General features: G+C 54.2%; 1 protein-coding gene across 6 annotated transcripts in view; it reads right to left on the bottom strand.

Moving 5' to 3' along the window:
- Window positions 1-18,228, bottom strand: part of CDH22 (cadherin 22) — a 187,503-nt gene that overhangs the window by 61,397 nt on the left and 107,878 nt on the right. For all 6 annotated transcript variants that reach the window (XM_037915917.2, XM_043527104.1, XM_043527103.1 and 3 more), the window contains 3 exons: window positions 8,214-8,381; window positions 6,362-6,549; window positions 5,114-5,367 (listed from right to left, as the gene is read on the bottom strand). In XM_037915917.2, coding sequence (XP_037771845.1) covers window positions 5,114-5,367; window positions 6,362-6,549; window positions 8,214-8,381 — 610 coding nt within the window. The remainder of the gene's footprint in view (window positions 1-5,113; window positions 5,368-6,361; window positions 6,550-8,213; window positions 8,382-18,228) is intronic.

Below are 18,228 nucleotides of genomic sequence, written 5' to 3'. Positions count from 1 at the left end.
AACCTCACAGCCCAGGCACAAAGGCTGCTGCATGCACGTTGGGTTTATGGAACTGTGCTAGATATCCGTGCGTGCCACTGCTCATTCCCATTGGCATCAGAGGCATGAGCTGCCATGAGGAAGCGCTTCAGGAGTTATGCAGCCAGCTTGATGGAGCTGGAAAATGATAGGGCTCCACTCTGGGACTCTTTCCCTTCTTGTGCCTTTAATGCATGAGGTTCTTTGTGAAAGTGACACCCGGACAGAGGGTCACATGCGTTTTGGCAGAGGACAGGAAGCCACAGAGATGGCCAGCCCTGTTAGAGGCTATGAACTGGCCAACAGCGGGAAAAAAGGGCCCTCCCGTCTCTCCCAGGAGCACAGGGTAGAGCTGGCATCCTGTCAGCTTTTCACAGGTAGGCGTACGTACAGGGTCTCACATCAGCTGCCCTGCGCTGCCCCAAAAGGGGGGAATAGAATCCACCCATCTGTGTAACCAAACCTGCCACGTTCACGAGCCAAACCCCCACAACCCGCCCAGGCCATGCCATCATGGCATCCCCTGGCAGAGCAGCTCTTCACACAAGCAATGGGCGGGAGCAGCGCAGTCTAGGGGCACGTTCAGCGGGTGGAGGGGACCACCTGGGACTGAGGGCACTCGTGCCAGACCTACTCTGGCTCTTCCTTTACTGGTCCCCAAAGCTCAGGACTGGGAGCTTGGTACCAGTGGGAACTGGAAATGCTGATGAGGCCAGTCTCAGCTCAGTTGTCTCCGGGGCTCCTTGGGATTCCTCACCTCACGGGCAGAGTGCTTGTTCCTCGCCATTGCAAGGTGAGACTGCAGCTCCTCTGACACGTACATGGCACCAGGCAAGTCCAGCACACAAAGCGGAGTCAGGGGCTGGGGAGCCACCATGGAAACACAGCTACAGAAGGGGCTGCCTCTTTCCTCCTCCTTTCTAGTAGCAAAGGACCAGACAGGTAGAGGGGATCCACCAAACTGCAGTGCCAGCAGAGAGGGCTCAGCACAGACTCCAATGGGCCGGGGATCGAACCCTGGAGTGCTGTCAGCACAAGTTGCTCTCCTCTGTGCCCCAGATGAAGAACAGATGCTGTGAGTCTAGCTGGGAGTTAATGCGAGGTGACTTCCTGCCGAGGAGCCCCGGGAGGGTTCCTGTGTTAATGTCCGTGCAGCACGTGGAAGCTGTGAAGAACTAAGTAAGTGCTGAGGATTGTTACGTGACCCGGGCGGCCAGAGGATGGGAGAGCAACAGAGGTCTGACAAAGAGTCTCGTCTTCCTCACCTTGGTGCCATGAGGGAGACTTCGTGCTCCGGCAGGGAAGGGAGTGGTGAGGGGGCCTCTCATTCACACCTGATTACATGGAGCTGCTGCAAGGCAGAGCTCGGGGCAGGGGGAGGGGTGTGGTGGAATGGGAAGCGGGAGCTCGCCCTCTCGTTATGGGAAAGGGACGTGTCATCTCTTATGCTGCTAGGCACTGAAAAACCACAGCCAGTGGACAGTCAGGTATGTAGGCGGGCAGAGTGCCCCAAGGGAGCGCGACAGGACTCGGAGGAGCTGTCTGCCTAGGGGTTGCTGGAGGGAGGATTCATAACTGAATGCATCAGCCATGACAGGAGAAAACACATTCCGATTCGTGGGGCTGAGGCCAGGGGGTTTGGGTACCTCGGAGTGCCACTGGCCAGGCTCTCGAGGCTGGACATGTGAGATGTGGCTCTGTCTGGAGTGCACGGTGCTGCTGCAACAACAGAGACACGCTCCTGCTTCCCTCTGCTCCAAGCGCCCCTTCCTCTCAGCGGTCAGAAAGGCTCCTTCCTCTGTAAGCACGTGTTCTTTCTGCAAATAATGCCTCACCCCTCCCCCTCCCCCAGGGAAGCAGCACAAGAAGCAAGCGAGAAAGAGCAATTCTATCCCCAAGGCCCATTTCCTACCATTAAAGACCAGAAAATAAAATCTACATTCTGCAGCAGTGCTAGCGAAGTCCCAGGAAGGCAGCGGCTGTGCGCACAGTATGTGAAGAGAGAACGTGCACAGTGTGCATGTCAACCCTGCAATCAGAGGTGTGACTGCAGCTCGGTTCAGCACACCCAAGCTAACGTCAGTCCAACTAGTATGGCTACACAGCAGTGGAGACATGTTTGACCCCTGGTACAGGCCAGCAATGTAAATATGTCCCCAGTGTTCTGGCTTGGCTTGTACAGCCCACCCGGGGGTCCACACTGTCCCACCTTCACTGCTCTTTTTAGCCATGCTAGTTCAATTAAAGCCAGCATGGGTGAGCCTACGTGAGCTGCAGTCATACCTCTGACCGCAGCATAGACACACCCCTGTGCCTACCGCGTATCTGAGCTAAGGCGGAGTGTGCCCGGCCCAGCGTATACATGTCTGAGGCACAGTACGTACTTCATGCACACACAGAGTCTATGCAGAGCTTGTTTGTGTGTGAATGTGCAGCTGTGTGCGTGTACTCTGGGAGTCTGGGTTATGTACCCTCTATAACAATAACTGTTCCCAATAACTCACCCCAGCAGGGCTCTCTCACCGGCTGCCTTCCTAGCACAACACTCTGTGCTGACTGACGGGAACTGGGCGGGCAGTGAGGGGGCTGTGGCTGTACATGTTAAGTCAGCTTAACGTCTGTACCCGGAAAGATAATGGAGCAAATAATTAAGCAATCAATTTACAAAGATCTAGAAGATAACAAGGTGATAGGTAACAGTCAGCATAGATTTGTCAAAAACAAATATAGTGTCAAACCAACCTGATAGCTTTCTTTGACAGGGTAACAAGCCTTGTGGATAGGGGGGAAGGGGTAGATGTGTCATATCTTGACTTTAGTAAAGCTTTTGATACTGTCTCGCATGACCATCTCATAAACAAACTAGGGAAATCAAATGCAAACTAGATGGTGCTACTATAAGGTGAGTGCAAAACTGGTTGGAAAACTGTTCCCAGAGAGTAGTTATCAGTGATTCATAGTCATGCTGGAAGGACATAACGAGTGGGATCCTGCAGGGATCAGTTCTGGGTCCTGTTCTGTTCAATATTTTCATCAATGATTTAGATAATAGCATACAGAGTACACTTATAAAGTTTGTGGACGATAAGTGGGAGGGGTTGCAAGTGCTCTGGAAGATAGGATTATAATTCAAAATGATCTGGACAAACTGGAGAAATGGTCTGAAGTAAATAGGATGAAATTCAATAAAGACAAATGCAAAGTACTCCACTTAGGAAGGAACAATCAGTTGCACACATAGAAAATGGGAAATGACTGCCCAGGAAGGAGTACTGCGGAAAGGGATCTGGGGATCGTAGTGGATCACAAGCTAAATATGAGTCAACAGTGTAACACTGTTGCAAAAAAAGCGAATGTCATTCTGGGCTGTATTAGCAGGAGTATTGTAAGCAAGACACGAGAAGTAATTCTTCTGCTCTACTCTGCGCTGATTAGGAGTATTAGAACTGGAGTATTGTGTCCAGTTCTGGGCGCCACATTTCAGGATGTGGACAAATTGGAGAGAGTCCAGAAAAAAGCAGCAAAAAATGATTAAAGGTCTAGAAAACATGACCTATGAGGGAAGATTGAAAAAATTGGGTTTGTTTAGTCTGGAAAAGAGAGGACTGAGAGGGGACATGATAACAGTTTTCAAGTATGTAAAAGGTTGTTAGAAGGAGGAGGAAGAACAATGGTTTTTCTTAACCTCTGAGGATAGGACAAGAAGCAATGGGCTTAAATTGCAGAAAGGGAGGTTTAGGTTGGACATTAGGAAAAACTTCTTAACTTTGAGGGTGGTTAAATACTGGAATAAATTGCCTAGGAAGGTTGTGGAATCTCCATCATTGGCGACTTTTAAGAGCAGGCTAGACAAACACGTCAGGAATGGTCTAGATAATTAGCCCTGTCATGAGTGCAGGGACTGGACTTGATGGCCTCTCAAGGTCCCTTCCAGTTCTATGATTCTATGTTTAAAGTTTCCCGTAGGGATTCCTACATGGTTCTACGTTAATTCGAAGGTCCCGTGTGAGACTTTGGGATGCTCCCTCCCCACCAAACAGCCAGGCACTGTGCATTCCCCAGTGCCTTGCTGTGGCCCTGAGCAGGCCTGTTAGAACATTATCTCTATGTGTCATTTGCCGATTATATTCACAGGCTGTCATCAGCTGTTTCCCCCTCCATAGTGTGTGCTCCTCTCTGGAGTCCCTGCTCCTATCCTCTGCCCTGTTCTCTGTCATCAGGAACAGCTCCAGGATAAAGCTCTTGAATCCAAGGCCACAATGCGCTGGCTCCAGGCTACTCCTGGGTCAGCTACACAGGTCTCCTTTCCAGCACACAGCAATGCTCCATTTCCAATGAGCAGCTGTGTACAGAGACCTGCAGCACAGATTCCCGGCACCATAAAACCCAGCCTTCCAAGGGAATTTTTCACAAGTCCAGGATGTTTTCTGTACATCAGCTTTTCATTGCCACCGCTCACCACTCAGGCCACCTGGCAGAGCCATAAGACTGCTTTTGTGCTGTAGGTAATGAGAGTTTAATTCTCAATTTCCTTAGCCACAAATGAATGGAAGTGGGAAACGTTCTGTGCACATCAGCTGCTGCCCAAAGTGTGCCCCTGCCCAAACATCAACTCCATGGGTCTCTGATCCCTCCCATGAACCCAACCCCTGCCTCTGGCTCCAGTGGCATGCCCCACAGCACACGCCATACTGGACATCTGTCAGTCTTCTTCACTGCCTGTCATCTCTGGTCACTCACCAGCCTGTTCCCTGAGGCTGCCCTACTGTCAGTCACACGTATGTATGAACATCGCCCATTCCCCTTCTCTGGTACTCCTTTGCCAATGACGTATCTGTCACTCACACGGCTTGTGCCCTCACCTGTCTGCTACTCGCACCCTGGTTCTGTCACTCACCTGCCAGATGCCTGCCTTATGTCACCCATTCGCCTGCCTGTCCTCTCTCACCCGGCGCTGTCACTCTCTGCTGCATGCCCCTCTCCAGTCACTCACCCGCCCACCCAAATCCCTTCTCAGGCACCCGCTGGGCCCTGTGTCACTCGCAGGCCCATCACCTGGCAGAAGAGAACGTGAAGCTAGGAAGGTTGATTTTACCGGACAGGGTTGTTTGCAGCATCGGGGTCCAGGGCGGTGACCACTCCTACCACAGAGCCAACATAGGCATCCTCCTGGACTTCCATCAGGTCAGAGGGGGGCTGGAACTCCGGGGGCTCATCCACATCCAGCACAGAGACCCGCACAATGGTTTGGTCTCGGAACGTGCCCAGATCTACAAACCTTGGGTCCACAAACTTGTTCAGGGCCTCCACCACCACCGTGTGAACCGTCTTGGCCTCGTAGTCAAGGGGCTGAGACAACAGGACAGGGTTAGCGATTCACCATCTGACAGCTCCTTCCCAACTCTGGTGCATTCACTACTCCTGCTTTGGGTTAAACCCCACCAGGGCTCTTGGGAGAGGCCAGGACTGGAGAAGCCCAGAGCCTGAGCTCCTGCCATGCCCCCTACAACGTCTCCTGCTGGGCAGGGTACTCGTAGCTGGGAGCGCTCCTGCCCCGCTCCCTACAGGGCTGCTGCTAGGAACAACGTTTCCTGCCCTCCCCCACTCCACATTCAGATAAGGCATGATGCAGGAACTCAGAATGCACTGAGAAGGCAGTGCGCACCGTGGGGGCGAGTGAGTGATTTTCAATGGTGTAGTGATCATTAATCACTCTGTGATTATTTCTACAGCAGAGGTGACTGGAATGCAATGGTCTTGGTGAGCACTCATTCTTTCCTGCCCGCACCAAGTGTTTTTGCCACAAAAAGCAGACTCGCTCCGCGTGTGGCTGGTCAGGCTCAGGCATTCCGTGGGCATATTGCTCTCTAATAGGTGCTATCAATAACGGGGATTAGTGTTAGCCCCCTATGCTGCACACCTCGCTTCCGCGCACGGCAGCATTCACCCCTTCATTATGGATTTGTCTGAAAGTCTCTCTGTAAATTCTGCGCTCACAACTGTCTGTGTGCCTTAGCGTCTGTGGGCAGCGACTTCATCAGCTGGCACCCTGCCTGCCTTGCCTTTCTTTGGCCCTTTCTTTCCAGTCTTTGCTTCTCTCTTCTGACACTTCTCCAGCTCCCTGCTAGCTGGGGGGCGGGTCTGAGGCTTCCAACTTCTCTAAGATGCTATTAAACCAGCTCTCGGAGGAGTGATTCCCCAGCCTCTGAAACACACCAGCAGCAGCAGGTATCATCAAAAGGGAAGGGCTCTGTCCTGCTCTGAGAGTCCTGCTCTGCCCTCCCCCACCTACCGCCTCTGCCTCCACCTCACACCTCCTCCTGGTGCGTTCCTCTGGGTTTACCTTCTGCACGGTGATGATCGCCTCCTGGGTGTTGCTGTCTGTGGTGACTTTAAACATCTGCACCCCGTCCTCATCTTTGATCTGGTACGTCATGTCTGTGTTCTCCCCCACATCCGAATCCTCCGCCTTCACTCTCCCAATCGCAGAGCCCACAAGGGCAGTCTCCACAACACTGAACTGGTACATCTCTGCCAAGGGAAAGGAGAGGTGCATCACAGTGCGGGCTTCGCTGACCCTGATCCCCAGGTTTCCTTCAGGTAGTGCACAGACACTCCCTGGGGGGCACCTCCACTAGGTTAATGCACCAGCCTACAGGCAGAATGCCAGCAACCCTATTGGGTACACCTGGCCGGTCCCTGGTCCAGGGCAGCTCAGCTCCTGCATGCACAGATCGCAGAGTTTTGTCCTGTCTAGTCTGCAATGTCCCATTTATCCTTGGCAGCCATGCCAGAGTCTGGGCTTCATTGGGGGCACACGTGGGACCCGGCTGGAACCACAGAGGATGCCCCATTTCCTATACTCCAGTGCAAGGCGTGTTGGCTTTTCCTGCGAGAGGAAAGCAAATAAGCCCACTCTGGGTGAAAGCAGCTGGTGAAAGGCATTAGGGAGCATCCCAGTCCCTATAAGTCTGGTAACCTTACCAACCTGTCTCAGAACCAGCTGCACGGATGTCGGCCAGTCCAGGGCCAGTGCCGAGGTCTCTGTGGGCACAGCATTCGCACAGCCCCATTTCCCACTGCTAGCGTCCGGAATACAAATGTGCTCAGCGGGCAGAGCTCCCTCCAGCTGCAGCTTGGAACCCTTCGTAGCTCTGCCCCAGGCTGCCAGCCAAGTGCTACAGAGCTCTGCAGCTGGTGTGCGAGGCAGAGCCCAGTCCGGCAGCTCTTCAGTGACAGGATTTCTGTCCCTGTGGTGGGACTCAAATGCAGGTCACAGAGCTTTGGCAATGGCTTGGGATCTAGAGACCAGCTCACAGTCAGACCCCACATGCTCATGGTGTGCAAGCAGGGTCTAGTGACTGCCAGGTAACAAGGAAGGGCCTGGGGCTCATTCAAACCAGCGCCTGAGGTCTGGATTGGCCCCTGAAAGATGGCGGGAAGAGACGGGCTGACCTGCCAATGGAGTTTGGGGGTTACTCTCCCTCCTCCAGTGCCTACAGGCCCAGGGAGGGAGACAGAGACAGACAGCTAAGCCTACTCCTTGCAGCTACAGCCCTGCAGCCCCACTGACTCCCCCAGGGTTTGCTGGCTGTCACTGGGACACCCCTCCTGCTTCAGTTAATGGGCTGGGATCTGCAGAGCGCTTGGAGTAATAAACCCACTACACAACGACCACAGGCAGGAGCAGGAGCAGCCAAGACTCCTGCACGTGTCACCGGTCAGATCCCCCTCTGCCACCAGCACTGCCCTGTGGAATAAGGGAAACCTGCACAGACCTGACCATGCACTGGCCCGCAGCACCGCGACCTGCCCTCTTGTACACCCACAGCCACCAGTGTCAGAGAGTGTCTCTGCACTGCCAGCCTGTCCGAGGTGGGCAAGTTGAGGGGCCGATGGGGAGAGATGACACTGACTCCCGAAGAATTCTAACAAACAAATGGGTCTGCATTAAAACCCAGCATTGATTGGGTCCCCCACTCTACATGTCACTTGCCCTCTTAGACTGCAAGCTCTCAGGACAGGTTTCAGATCTCTGGGTCTGTGAAACACCTAGCACAACGGGGCTATGTCCCTGACTGGGTGTCTGGCTGCTACCCCAATGCAAAGTCAGCAACAAGAATCCTGCACAGCAGTGGCTGGCTCAGCACCAGACTGCCTGCAAGACCCCCGGGACAGGGAACAGCGACTCTTACTCTGTGGGAATCGTGGAGGGTTGTCGTTGACATCTGTGATCACAATTGTGACCGTGGTGGATCCAGACAGGCCACCCAGCTGCCCTGCCATGTCCGTGGCTTGGATCACCACTTCATACCGGTCCTGAGTTTCTCTGTCCAGATTTGCCACTGCCGTCCGGATCACACCTGGAAAAAGCCAAAGGGGAAGCAGTGAGTGTGAAGGCCAGGGCGGCCCATCAGCCCACGGAGCACCCTTCTCACTTCCACCCTCCCCTGGGAGCAGGTCATGGAATCCTGTAGGCCAGGCTCAAGGCCAGAGCATGGTCACAAGGCACGAGCCCTTCACCTTCACTTGCCAGCAGGACTCAGCCTCCTCATACTTATGGACTCAGAAAAGGCTGTAACAGCAGGGTCAGCTGAGGGAGGAGCATTAGCAGTGCAACGACTTAGGCTGGGCCCAGAAGAGCAGGGGGTACATGGGCATCGCCCTGCAGAAAACCTGACGACTCCGCAAGCAAACAGCCCCAACCACCCGGGGCAGCGGTGGCAGGGCCGGGACGGACCCAGGTCATTTAGTAGGAAACAAGAGGTTTCATGTGCCTGCATCAGGATCTGCGGGCAAACTTGGGCGGGGGCTTAGCCACACCAGCTGGGTTTGTCATTGCTTGTTTCACCAGGAGAAGCTAAGTACCAGCTGTGTTGTTATAACACACAAAAATAAAGATGTTTAATACGAAACAGTGAAAGGCCCCAAGAACAGGCTCAGAACCCAGCTAAACAAACACCCCCAAAACATTCACAGAAAGGGGTGTGTGAATGGTACTGCCCTACCAAGCACAGATCTGTCCCGAGCCCAGGATAGCATTATCACAATCCACCTGTTGTCTCTCCTACTTGGAGTGTAAGCTGTATGGGGCAGAGCCCAGATTTGTGTTCCGTGCTTGTCCAGTGCCTCGCGCCATGGGGCTCCTAGGCACTACCACAGAGTCATAGAATCATAGAATATCAGGGTTGGAAGGGACCTCAGGAGGTCATCGAGTCCAACCCCCTGCTCAAAGCAGGACCAATCCCCAACTAAATCATCCCAGCCAGGGCTTTGTCAAGTCTGACCTTAAAAACTTCAAAGGAAGGAGATTCCACCACCTCCCTAGGTAATGCATTCCAGTGCTTCACCACCCTCCTAGTGAAAAAGTTTTTCCTAATATCCAACCTAAACCGCCCCCACTGCAACTTGAGACCATTACTCATCGTTCTGTCACCTGGTACCACTGAGAACAGTCTAGATCCATCCTCTCTGGAACCCCCCTTCAGGTAGTTGAAAGCAGCTATCAAATCCCCCCTCATTCTTCTCTTCCGCAGACTAAACAATCCCAGTTCCCTCAGCCTCTCCTCATAACTCATGTGTTCCAGTCCCCTAATCATTTTTGTTGCCCTCCGCTGGACTCTTTCCAATTTTTCCACATCCTTCTTATAGTGTGGGGCCCAAAACTGGACACAGTACTCCAGATGAGGCCTCACCAATGTCGAATAGAGAGGAACGATCACATCTCTCGATCTGCTGGCAATGCCCCTACTTATACAGCCCAAAATGCCATTTGCCTTCTTGGCAACAAGGGCACACTGTTGACTCATATCCAGCTTCTCGTCCACTATAACCCCTAGGTCCTTTTCTGCAGAACTGCTGCCTAGCCATTCGGTCCCTAGTCTGTAGCGGTGCATGGGATTCTTCCGTCCTAAGTGCAGGACTCTGCACTTGTCCTTGTTGAACCTCATCAGATCTTTTGGCCCAATCCTCTAATTTGTCTAGATCCCTCTGTATCCTATCCCTACCCTCCAGTGTATCTACCACTCCTTCCAGTTTAGTGTCATCTGCAAACTTGCTGAAGGTGCAATCCACACCATCCTCCAGAGCATTAATGAAGATATTGAACAAAACCGGCCCCAGGACTGACCCTTGGGGCACTCCACTTGACACCGGCTGCCAACTAGACATGGAGCCATTGATCACTACCCGTTGAGCCCGACAATCTAGCCAGCTTTCTATCCACCTTATAGTCCATTCATCCAGCTCATACGTCTTTAACTTGCTGGCAAGAATACTGTGGGAGACCGTGTCAAAAGCTTTGCTAAAGTCAAGGAATAACATGTCCACTGCTTTCCCCTCATCCACAGAGCCTGTTATCTCGTCATAGAAGGCAATTAGATTAGTCAGGCATGACTTGCCCTTGGTGAATCCATGCTGACTGTTCCTGATCACTTTCCTCTCCTCTAAGTGCTTCAGAATTGATTCCTTGAGGACCTGCTCCATGATTTTTCCAGGGACTGAGGTGAGGCTGACTGGCCTGTAGTTCCCAGGATCATCCTCCTTCCCTTTTTTAAAGATGGGCACTACATTAGCCTTTTTCCAGTCATCCAGGACCTCCCCCGATCGCCGTTAGTTTTCAAAGATAATGGCCAATGGCTCTGCAATCACATCTGCCAACTCCTTTAGCACTCTCGGATGCTGCGCATCCGGCCCCATGGACTTGTGCTCGTCCAGCTTTCCTAAATAGTCCCGAACCACTTCTTTCTCCACAGAGGGCTGGTCACCTCCTCCCCATGCTGTGCTGCCCAGTGCAGTAGTCTGGGAGCTGACCTTGTTCGTGAAGACAGAGGCAAAAAAAGCATTGAGTACATTAGCTTTTTCCACATCCTTTGTCACTCGTTTGCCTCCCTCATTCAGAAAGGGGCCCACACTTTCCTTGACTTTCTTCTTGTTGCTAACGTACCTGAAGAAACCCTTCTTGTTACTCTTAACATCTCTTGCTAGCTGCAACTCCAGGTGTGATTTGGCCTTCCTGATTTCACTCCTGCATGCCCGAGCAATATTTTTATACTCTTCCCTGGTCACTTGTCCAATCTTCCACTTCTTGGAAGCTTCTTTTTTGTGTTCAAGATCAGCAAGGATTTCACTGTTAAGCCAAGGTGGTCGCCTGCCATATTTACTGTTCTTTCTACACATCGGGATGGTTTGTCCCTGTAACCTCAATAAGGATTCTTTAAAATACAGCCAGCTCTCCTGGACTCCTTTCCCCCTCATGTTATTCTCCCAGGGATCCTGCCATCAGTTCCCTGAGGGAGTCAAAGTCTGCTTTTCTGAAGTCCAGGATCCGTATTCTGCTGCTCTCCTTTCTTCCTTGTGTCAGGATCCTGAACTCGACCATCTCATGGTCACTGCCTCCCAGGTTCCCATCCACTTTTGCTTCCCCTACTAATTCTTCCTGGTTTGTGAGCAGCAGGTCAAGAAGAGCTCTGCCCCTAGTTGGTTCCTCCAGCACTTGCACCAGGAAATTGTCCCCTACATTTTCCAAAAACTTCCTGGCTTGTCTGTGCACCGCTGTATTGCTCTCCCAGTAGATATCAGGGTGATTTGAAGTCTCCCATGAGAACCAGGGCCTGAGATCTAGTAACTTCCGTGAGTTTCCGGAAGAAAGCCTCGTCCACCTCATCCCCCTGGTCTATAGCAGACTCCCATGACAACATCACCCTTGTTCCTCACACTTCTAAACTTAATCCAGAGAGACTCACGTTTTTCTGCAGTTTCATACTGGAGCTCTGAGCAGTCATACTGCTGTCTTACATACATACAGTGCAACTCCCCCACCTTTTCTGCCCTGCCTGTCCTTCCTGAACAGTTTATATCCATCCATGACAGTACTCCAGTCATGTGAGTTATCCCACCAAGTCTCTGTTATTCCAATCACGTCATAATTCCTTGACTGTGTCAGGACTTCCAGTTCTCCCTGCTTGTTTCCCAGGCTTCTTGCATTTGTGTATAGTCACAAATACCTAGTGCTGCCAGGGATGTGGCAAGCCAGAGTAGTCACCAAGGGCACTCTGAGACCATCAGGAGTAACTCCCATGAAGTCAATGCCAGCCTGAACCTGGTTTGAGGGAGGGGAGAATCAAGCCTAGAGCCCTGTGTCTGCACGACAGACCTATCTATGTTGGTGTAACTACATTGCTCGGGGTGTGAAAAATCCACAGCCCTGAGCAATGCAGTTACACCGACCTAGCCCCCCACCAGTGTAGACAGTGCCGTGTCGGCAGGAGGGCGTCTCCTGGTAGGAGGTGCAGGAATGTCCTCACTACAGCGGCGCAGCAGTGTTTTAAGTGTAGACCTGCCCTTACTCAGGAGCCTGCAGTGAGAGACCTGCAGGGGACCAGGCTATTTAGCCCTCTCTCTCCCCTGTCTGGCCCTGACCTGCTCACACGGTCCGCTCCTGAACAGGCACTGGGCTCCAGCCCCTCACATGCCCTTGTTCACCTCTCCCCAAAGGCCAGGCTTGAGAGGTGGGCAGCCCATGGGTGCAAAGAAGCAGAGTCCTGGGGAGCCAGAAATGTTCCAGGACACTACTCAGAACCTCAAGTTGAAGGAAGCCAGCAGGAGCCACTGAACAGCGAGGAACAGACATTTTTCTCTCTCTCTCTCTGATGACATTTGCAGGCACTGAAGGAGCTGGCGATGCTTTCTGAAACTAGCAATTATTCCAGTGATTATCATCGTTAGGATTTATTACGAAGACATCACCATTGTCTCTGATCCCTGCAGCTCCCTCACTCTCGTGGACAGGCACAATTTCACCCATCCCACCTCCCCCTGGACTCTGTCATTTCGGTTCTGTAATTACCCCGGACTCTCCAAGCAGCACTTTCGCTGCCTTCGATCCGATGAATCAAAGGGAGGATCCATTTCGCCTACCTTACCTCAAGCAGGTTCCCACGCACTCCCATCAATCCAGCACCTGCTTTCCTGTGCACTAAAAAGTGACTCATGGACCACTCTATATGCTCCTTCCCTTCCCTGGGGTCCATGCCTCCTGGCAGCTGCACGGGGTGGGGTGGAGGACAGGGCGCTGAGGTCAGTTCCAGAAAGACCTTTCTACAGAGGACTGGGAATAGCTCCAGGTGAACTGGATGTGGCGCCCTCTCCATTGCAGATAAATTCAGATTTCTGCCACCGTTACACCCGAGGGGCTCAGTCTCTCCCCATGACTCCCTGGACAACTCCCCGTGTCAGCCCCATGGCTGCAGACTCCCTTTCTTGCTTTGTGTCTGTTTGGATAGAATTGTTTCCCTGTGAGAGACGCTGCCAATGCAGTCTGTATTGGCTGCTGCCATTCCCACTGCCAGAGGGCGTGGGTGCAGGAGGGTGGAGACCTTTAGCTGATGCTCTTCCCCACATCTTGTCACGCCCCTCAGGGAGGTTTGGGGTTTGCATTTTTAAAGAGCACTGGAAGAAACAAGGCCCTAGTGGGAGGGACCCCTCTCGGTGAGCCCTTGGCCCCATGGGACTAAGCTACATAGCAGGCTGATCCCTGGGAGCTGTGGGGCGAGCAGGCTGGTTGGCAGCATTTACAGTCAGACCCAGTCATCCGGCTCTGAATATTAAACTGTTATTTCTGGGGAAGCACCATTGCATTCACATTTCAGCAATTCTGTTAATTAAAGGGGTATGAAGTGTTTTATAATGAAAACGATTCTTGTCAGCACAATAGCGCTGAATTGGGATGAGACAGAAAAGCTCCTGCATTCAGCATAGTTGTAATAGTTTAACTGAGCCACTTAATGAAACATGCCACGACGCCCCTTTGCAGCGCGGTACCCGGCCCAGCCGCACCCTCCAAGGTCCCCACACAGCACAGTACTTGGCTCAGCCGCACCCCACGACAGCCCCTTCAGCGCGGTACCCAGCCCAGTCACAGCCCATGATGCCCCTAGCAGTACGGTACCTGACCCAGCCACACCCCCCGACGCCCCCTTGCAGCGCGGTACCTGGCCCAACCGTGCCCCCCAATGCCCCACACAGCTCAGTACCCGACCCAGCCGCACCCCCCGATCCCCCCCCACACAGCTCAGTACCCGACCCAGCTGCACCCCCCGATGCCCCCACACAGCATGGTACCCGACCCAGCCACACCCCCCAATGTCCCCTTGTAGTGCGGTACCTGGCCCAGTCGTGCCCCCCAATGCCCCCACACAGCTCAGTACCCGACCCAGCCACATCCCACGGCGCCCCCTTGCAGCACAGTACCCGGCCCAGCCGCACCCCACAACAACTCCATGCCGCATGGGATGGGAGCGTCACATCAGTACCCAGCCACACCCCATCATGCCCCCACACAGCACATTACCCAGCCCAGCCGCACCCCCGACACCCCTAAGCAGTGCGGTACCTGGCCCAGCCACACACCCCAATGCCCCACACAGCGCAATACCCGGTCCAGCTGCACCCCACGATATCCCCATGGGACCAACTACATCTAGTAGAAAGTAAACCCCAAAAGGCCCAGGGCTGTGCTGGCCAGGGATATGGCTTGTCAGTGCATCCCAGCTCTCCAGGCTGGTGCAGGACCATTCTGTGGCTTTGGTGCGCCTGTGCAGACCCCATCCTGTGGAATACCAGTGCTGCTACTTCTGGCCCAATTCACCCATTTCCATGAACCTCCAGAATGTTTCTTTCTAAGATCTGCTTTAGCTCAGTCAGAAGCTACGGGCTGGCTGCAGGAATCCCTGGGCGAGGGTCTGTGGCCTGTGTGGTTCCAGAAGTCAGACGGGATGATCAGAATGGTCTTTCTAGCCTTAAATTCTATGAATCTCTGAGAAGTTTCAGGTCTGGGTTTGATTTTTTTTGGGTCATGGTCCCACTTAGCTGTGGCTTGAGCCAAACCCACCTGCTACTCACCAGCTCCCCCATGGCCACATGGGGGAGTGAGACTTTATTCCAGCCTGTAAAGTGCTCTGAGAGCCTCAGCTGAATGGTGCTGGGGAAGTACAGAGGGTCATTAACACACACATGACTCACAACTGGGAAAGGGCCGGTCCCTCTCAGAGAGAGTGGGAAGCTCCTAATTCTGATTCCATTCTGCTGAGGCTTGGTAGAAGGACCTGACATGGTCCCCCTCCCCCAGCCCCATCCTGAGGAACCCACCTTCCTGGGGACTAGACACAGCACAGCCAAGGATATAAAGGAAAGGATAAAACCAGCAGCCAGGGTTCAGCTGCTTGGGGCTGGCCCCAGCAGCTTCCTCCCCAGGCCCACAGATCTGCTGCTTTCCCAAACAGGAGAACAGCAAGACAATCTGTCCTGCCCAAAGACTTCCAGCCACGCCACTCTCTGACAAGAACCCCCTCACATCCAGCTGTGTCTTTTCAGTTTTTGTCAGTGTCTATTATAGCTGAATAATGCAGCCATGTAACGACATACCCTCCAGTGCCTGCTGCGCATGGCTTTCCAGCAGGAGCCAGATTAATCACAGAGAATAATTACAACGCTACGGGACACTTACATAGTCACACAAACGCCATCAAACTGGCTCAATGGCAGACACTCTTTGGGTGATAAAACCAAAGCAGGACAAGTTCTCAGCTGGTAAATGCCTCCCAGGAATCCAAACACCCTGCAGGTTACTCGCTCTCGATGCTTCCAGCTCAGGGGGCTACGAGTCCACATCCTGGGGCTCCTACCCCAAGGGAACAAGACAGAGACCACCCCACACCCACCACAATGCCCTGCCAGAGAGGAGAGCGTGGCCAGGACCCACCCCAGTGACTCGGCCAGGGTTTTAGCAAGCTGGTCCAGGGGGCTGCCAAACTCACCTGAACAGACTTTGATGGGCAGGTCCCTTCCAGGTGCACATACCTGCCTGTGCAGGACGTGGAAATGCCAGGTTATTTGCCAGCTTTCACTATATCCCCTTCTGGGAAGGCACGAGGCGTCGTCAGATTTCTGTGCCCCAAGCCTGATGCATTGTGTGGGAGCATCAGAGCCATCCATCCTCAGCCCTTCAGCACCCATCACTGCTTCCCCAGCCTCCCAGTCCATCAGCACCTCCCTGCTGCTGCCCCATGCCTGGTGGGCACTGGGTGAGCATGGTGCCTGCCTGCTCCCCACATGCAGGCTGCGCCTCAGTGGAGACAGGCTGGGGTTACTGAGCAAGCGACATGGTTCTCTCCCGGTGATGCCACTCGGCAGCGGGGCTGACCCGTCGTGTTGCAAAGCTGAGCCACTGAGGTGCCATTTTTACACACTCAGAGCCAGTGTGCGGGGTTGCCGTGGCCGGGGCGGGAACTCCCAGTGACACAGCATTGCCCTGGAACCCAGCCTCACCACAGGCAGGAGCCTGAGAGAAGAGAGGTGAGGCAGCCTGCTGCTCGCCTGGTTCTGGCCTCTCCCAGCTCTGACAGCGACATGGCTGGCCCTGGGATCTCCTTTGGTCACAGTGACAGTGTCCTACTCCGCCCCCAGCTGAGGCCGACGGACTGGCTCGCAGCAACATCCCATGCTCAGGAATAACTCTTGGAAAATGCAACCGCCTTGACAGGGTGGCTTTTCTCTTCACGTGGGGTTCCAACACCCTAGCAGGGCACCCCCGCGGGGCTACTCCCCCCTCAGCCCTGACAGGTTTCCCCAGAATCCACTCCCAGCAGGTCACTCCCTCTCCCTCACACTCCTCACTGACAAGCCCTGCGCTCCCCTGACACACCTGCATTCTGAACTCTGCCTTCCAGCGACTCATGCTGCCCTCTGCATGGGGGGCTCACACTTGCCCTCCCCAGCTCACGAACAGCCAGGCCAGGGCCCGGCTGCACTTTTTTGTGCCCTCGGCCAAGGCCTGCTCCAAGGGAGGTCACTGAGACTTTGCCAAGGGGGCCTTTCCTGTCCTGCTCTTCCTATGCCCTTTGAGCCCAGGAGCCAAGATGCAAAGACCACCACTGAGGAGGGGCAGGTTGCCCTGGTGCATCCAATGGCCTCTGCTGTGGGTCCTTTATCTGTTTCAATGAGCAACCAGGATGAAGGGCCTGTGCTCCCAGGCTGCGGGCACACGGCCGCAATTCAAACTGCAGGCACATAACGGTGAAGCCAGACTCATCCGCCCACTCCAAGCCAGGAAACAAGGAAATAACCAGCCAGAGGTTAAATCAAATCCAAGCCTTGCTCCAACTCCCCCTCCTAGCCCAGCCCACCACTCCCCCCTAGCCAAAGCCTGGGGAAGGAGGTGGGCCCTGAAAGTCCACGGGTCTGGGCTATCTAGGGCTCAGGGGGAGTAAATCCAGCAGAACTGAAGCAACCCTAAATAACACGGCAGCGAGGGCAGCCCAGCGCTCGGGAGCAGCCCTACACCAACAGGGCAGCGAGGGCAGCCCAGCGCTCGGGGGCAGCCCTACACCAACAGGGCAGCGAGGGCAGCCCAGCGCTCGGGAGCAGCCCTACACCAACAGGGCAGCGAGGGCAGCCCAGCGCTCGGGGGCAGCCCTACACCAACAGGGCAGCGAGGGCAGCCCAGCGCTCGGGGGCAGCCCTACACCAACAGGGCAGCGAGGGCAGCCCAGCGCTCGGGGGCAGCCCTACACCAACAGGGCAGCGAGGGCAGCCCAGCGCTCGGGAGCAGCCCTACACCAACAGGGCAGCGAGGGCAGCCCAGCGCTCGGGAGCAGCCCTACACCAACAGGGCAGCGAGGGCAGCCCAGCGCTCGGGAGCAGCCCTACACCAACAGGGCAGCGAGGGCAGCCCAGCGCTCGGGAGCAGCCCTACACCAACAGGGCAGCGAGGGCAGCCCAGCGCTCGGGAGCAGCCCTACACCAACAGGGCAGTGTGCACGGCTGATGGAGGAAATACACTTCAGGGTCAGACTTTCAAGGGTTAATAGCAACAAGACAAAACATGTCTTCAAATGATGGAAAATACCTGGAGAGCAGAATCTTTATCTATGGAAGGAAAATGATGCAATTGCTGGGAGAGACTCGGCAGCTTCATTTCCTGTCCATGTTGCTGGATATTCCCCCACCCCCAAAGAGATAAAAATCACTGTAATGTATCCAGAGGGCAGGTGAGAAACAGTGACAAGGAGCAGAGAGGAGGCAGGAGCAGGGGACAAAATCGCGTGTGGGAGATATGTGGGGCCGGCGGCCAGCAGGGCACAGGGACGTGTGCACACACAGACATGCCAGTCTCTCTACACAGGGCCCAGGATCACCTGCATTTCACTAGCT

This window comes from Chelonia mydas, chromosome 13, assembly GCF_015237465.2.
Source record: "Chelonia mydas isolate rCheMyd1 chromosome 13, rCheMyd1.pri.v2, whole genome shotgun sequence".
NCBI classification, from domain to species: domain Eukaryota; kingdom Metazoa; phylum Chordata; order Testudines; family Cheloniidae; genus Chelonia; species Chelonia mydas.
Note: the sequence above shows the minus strand (reverse complement) of the source record. Positions and strands in the feature narration are given on the sequence as shown.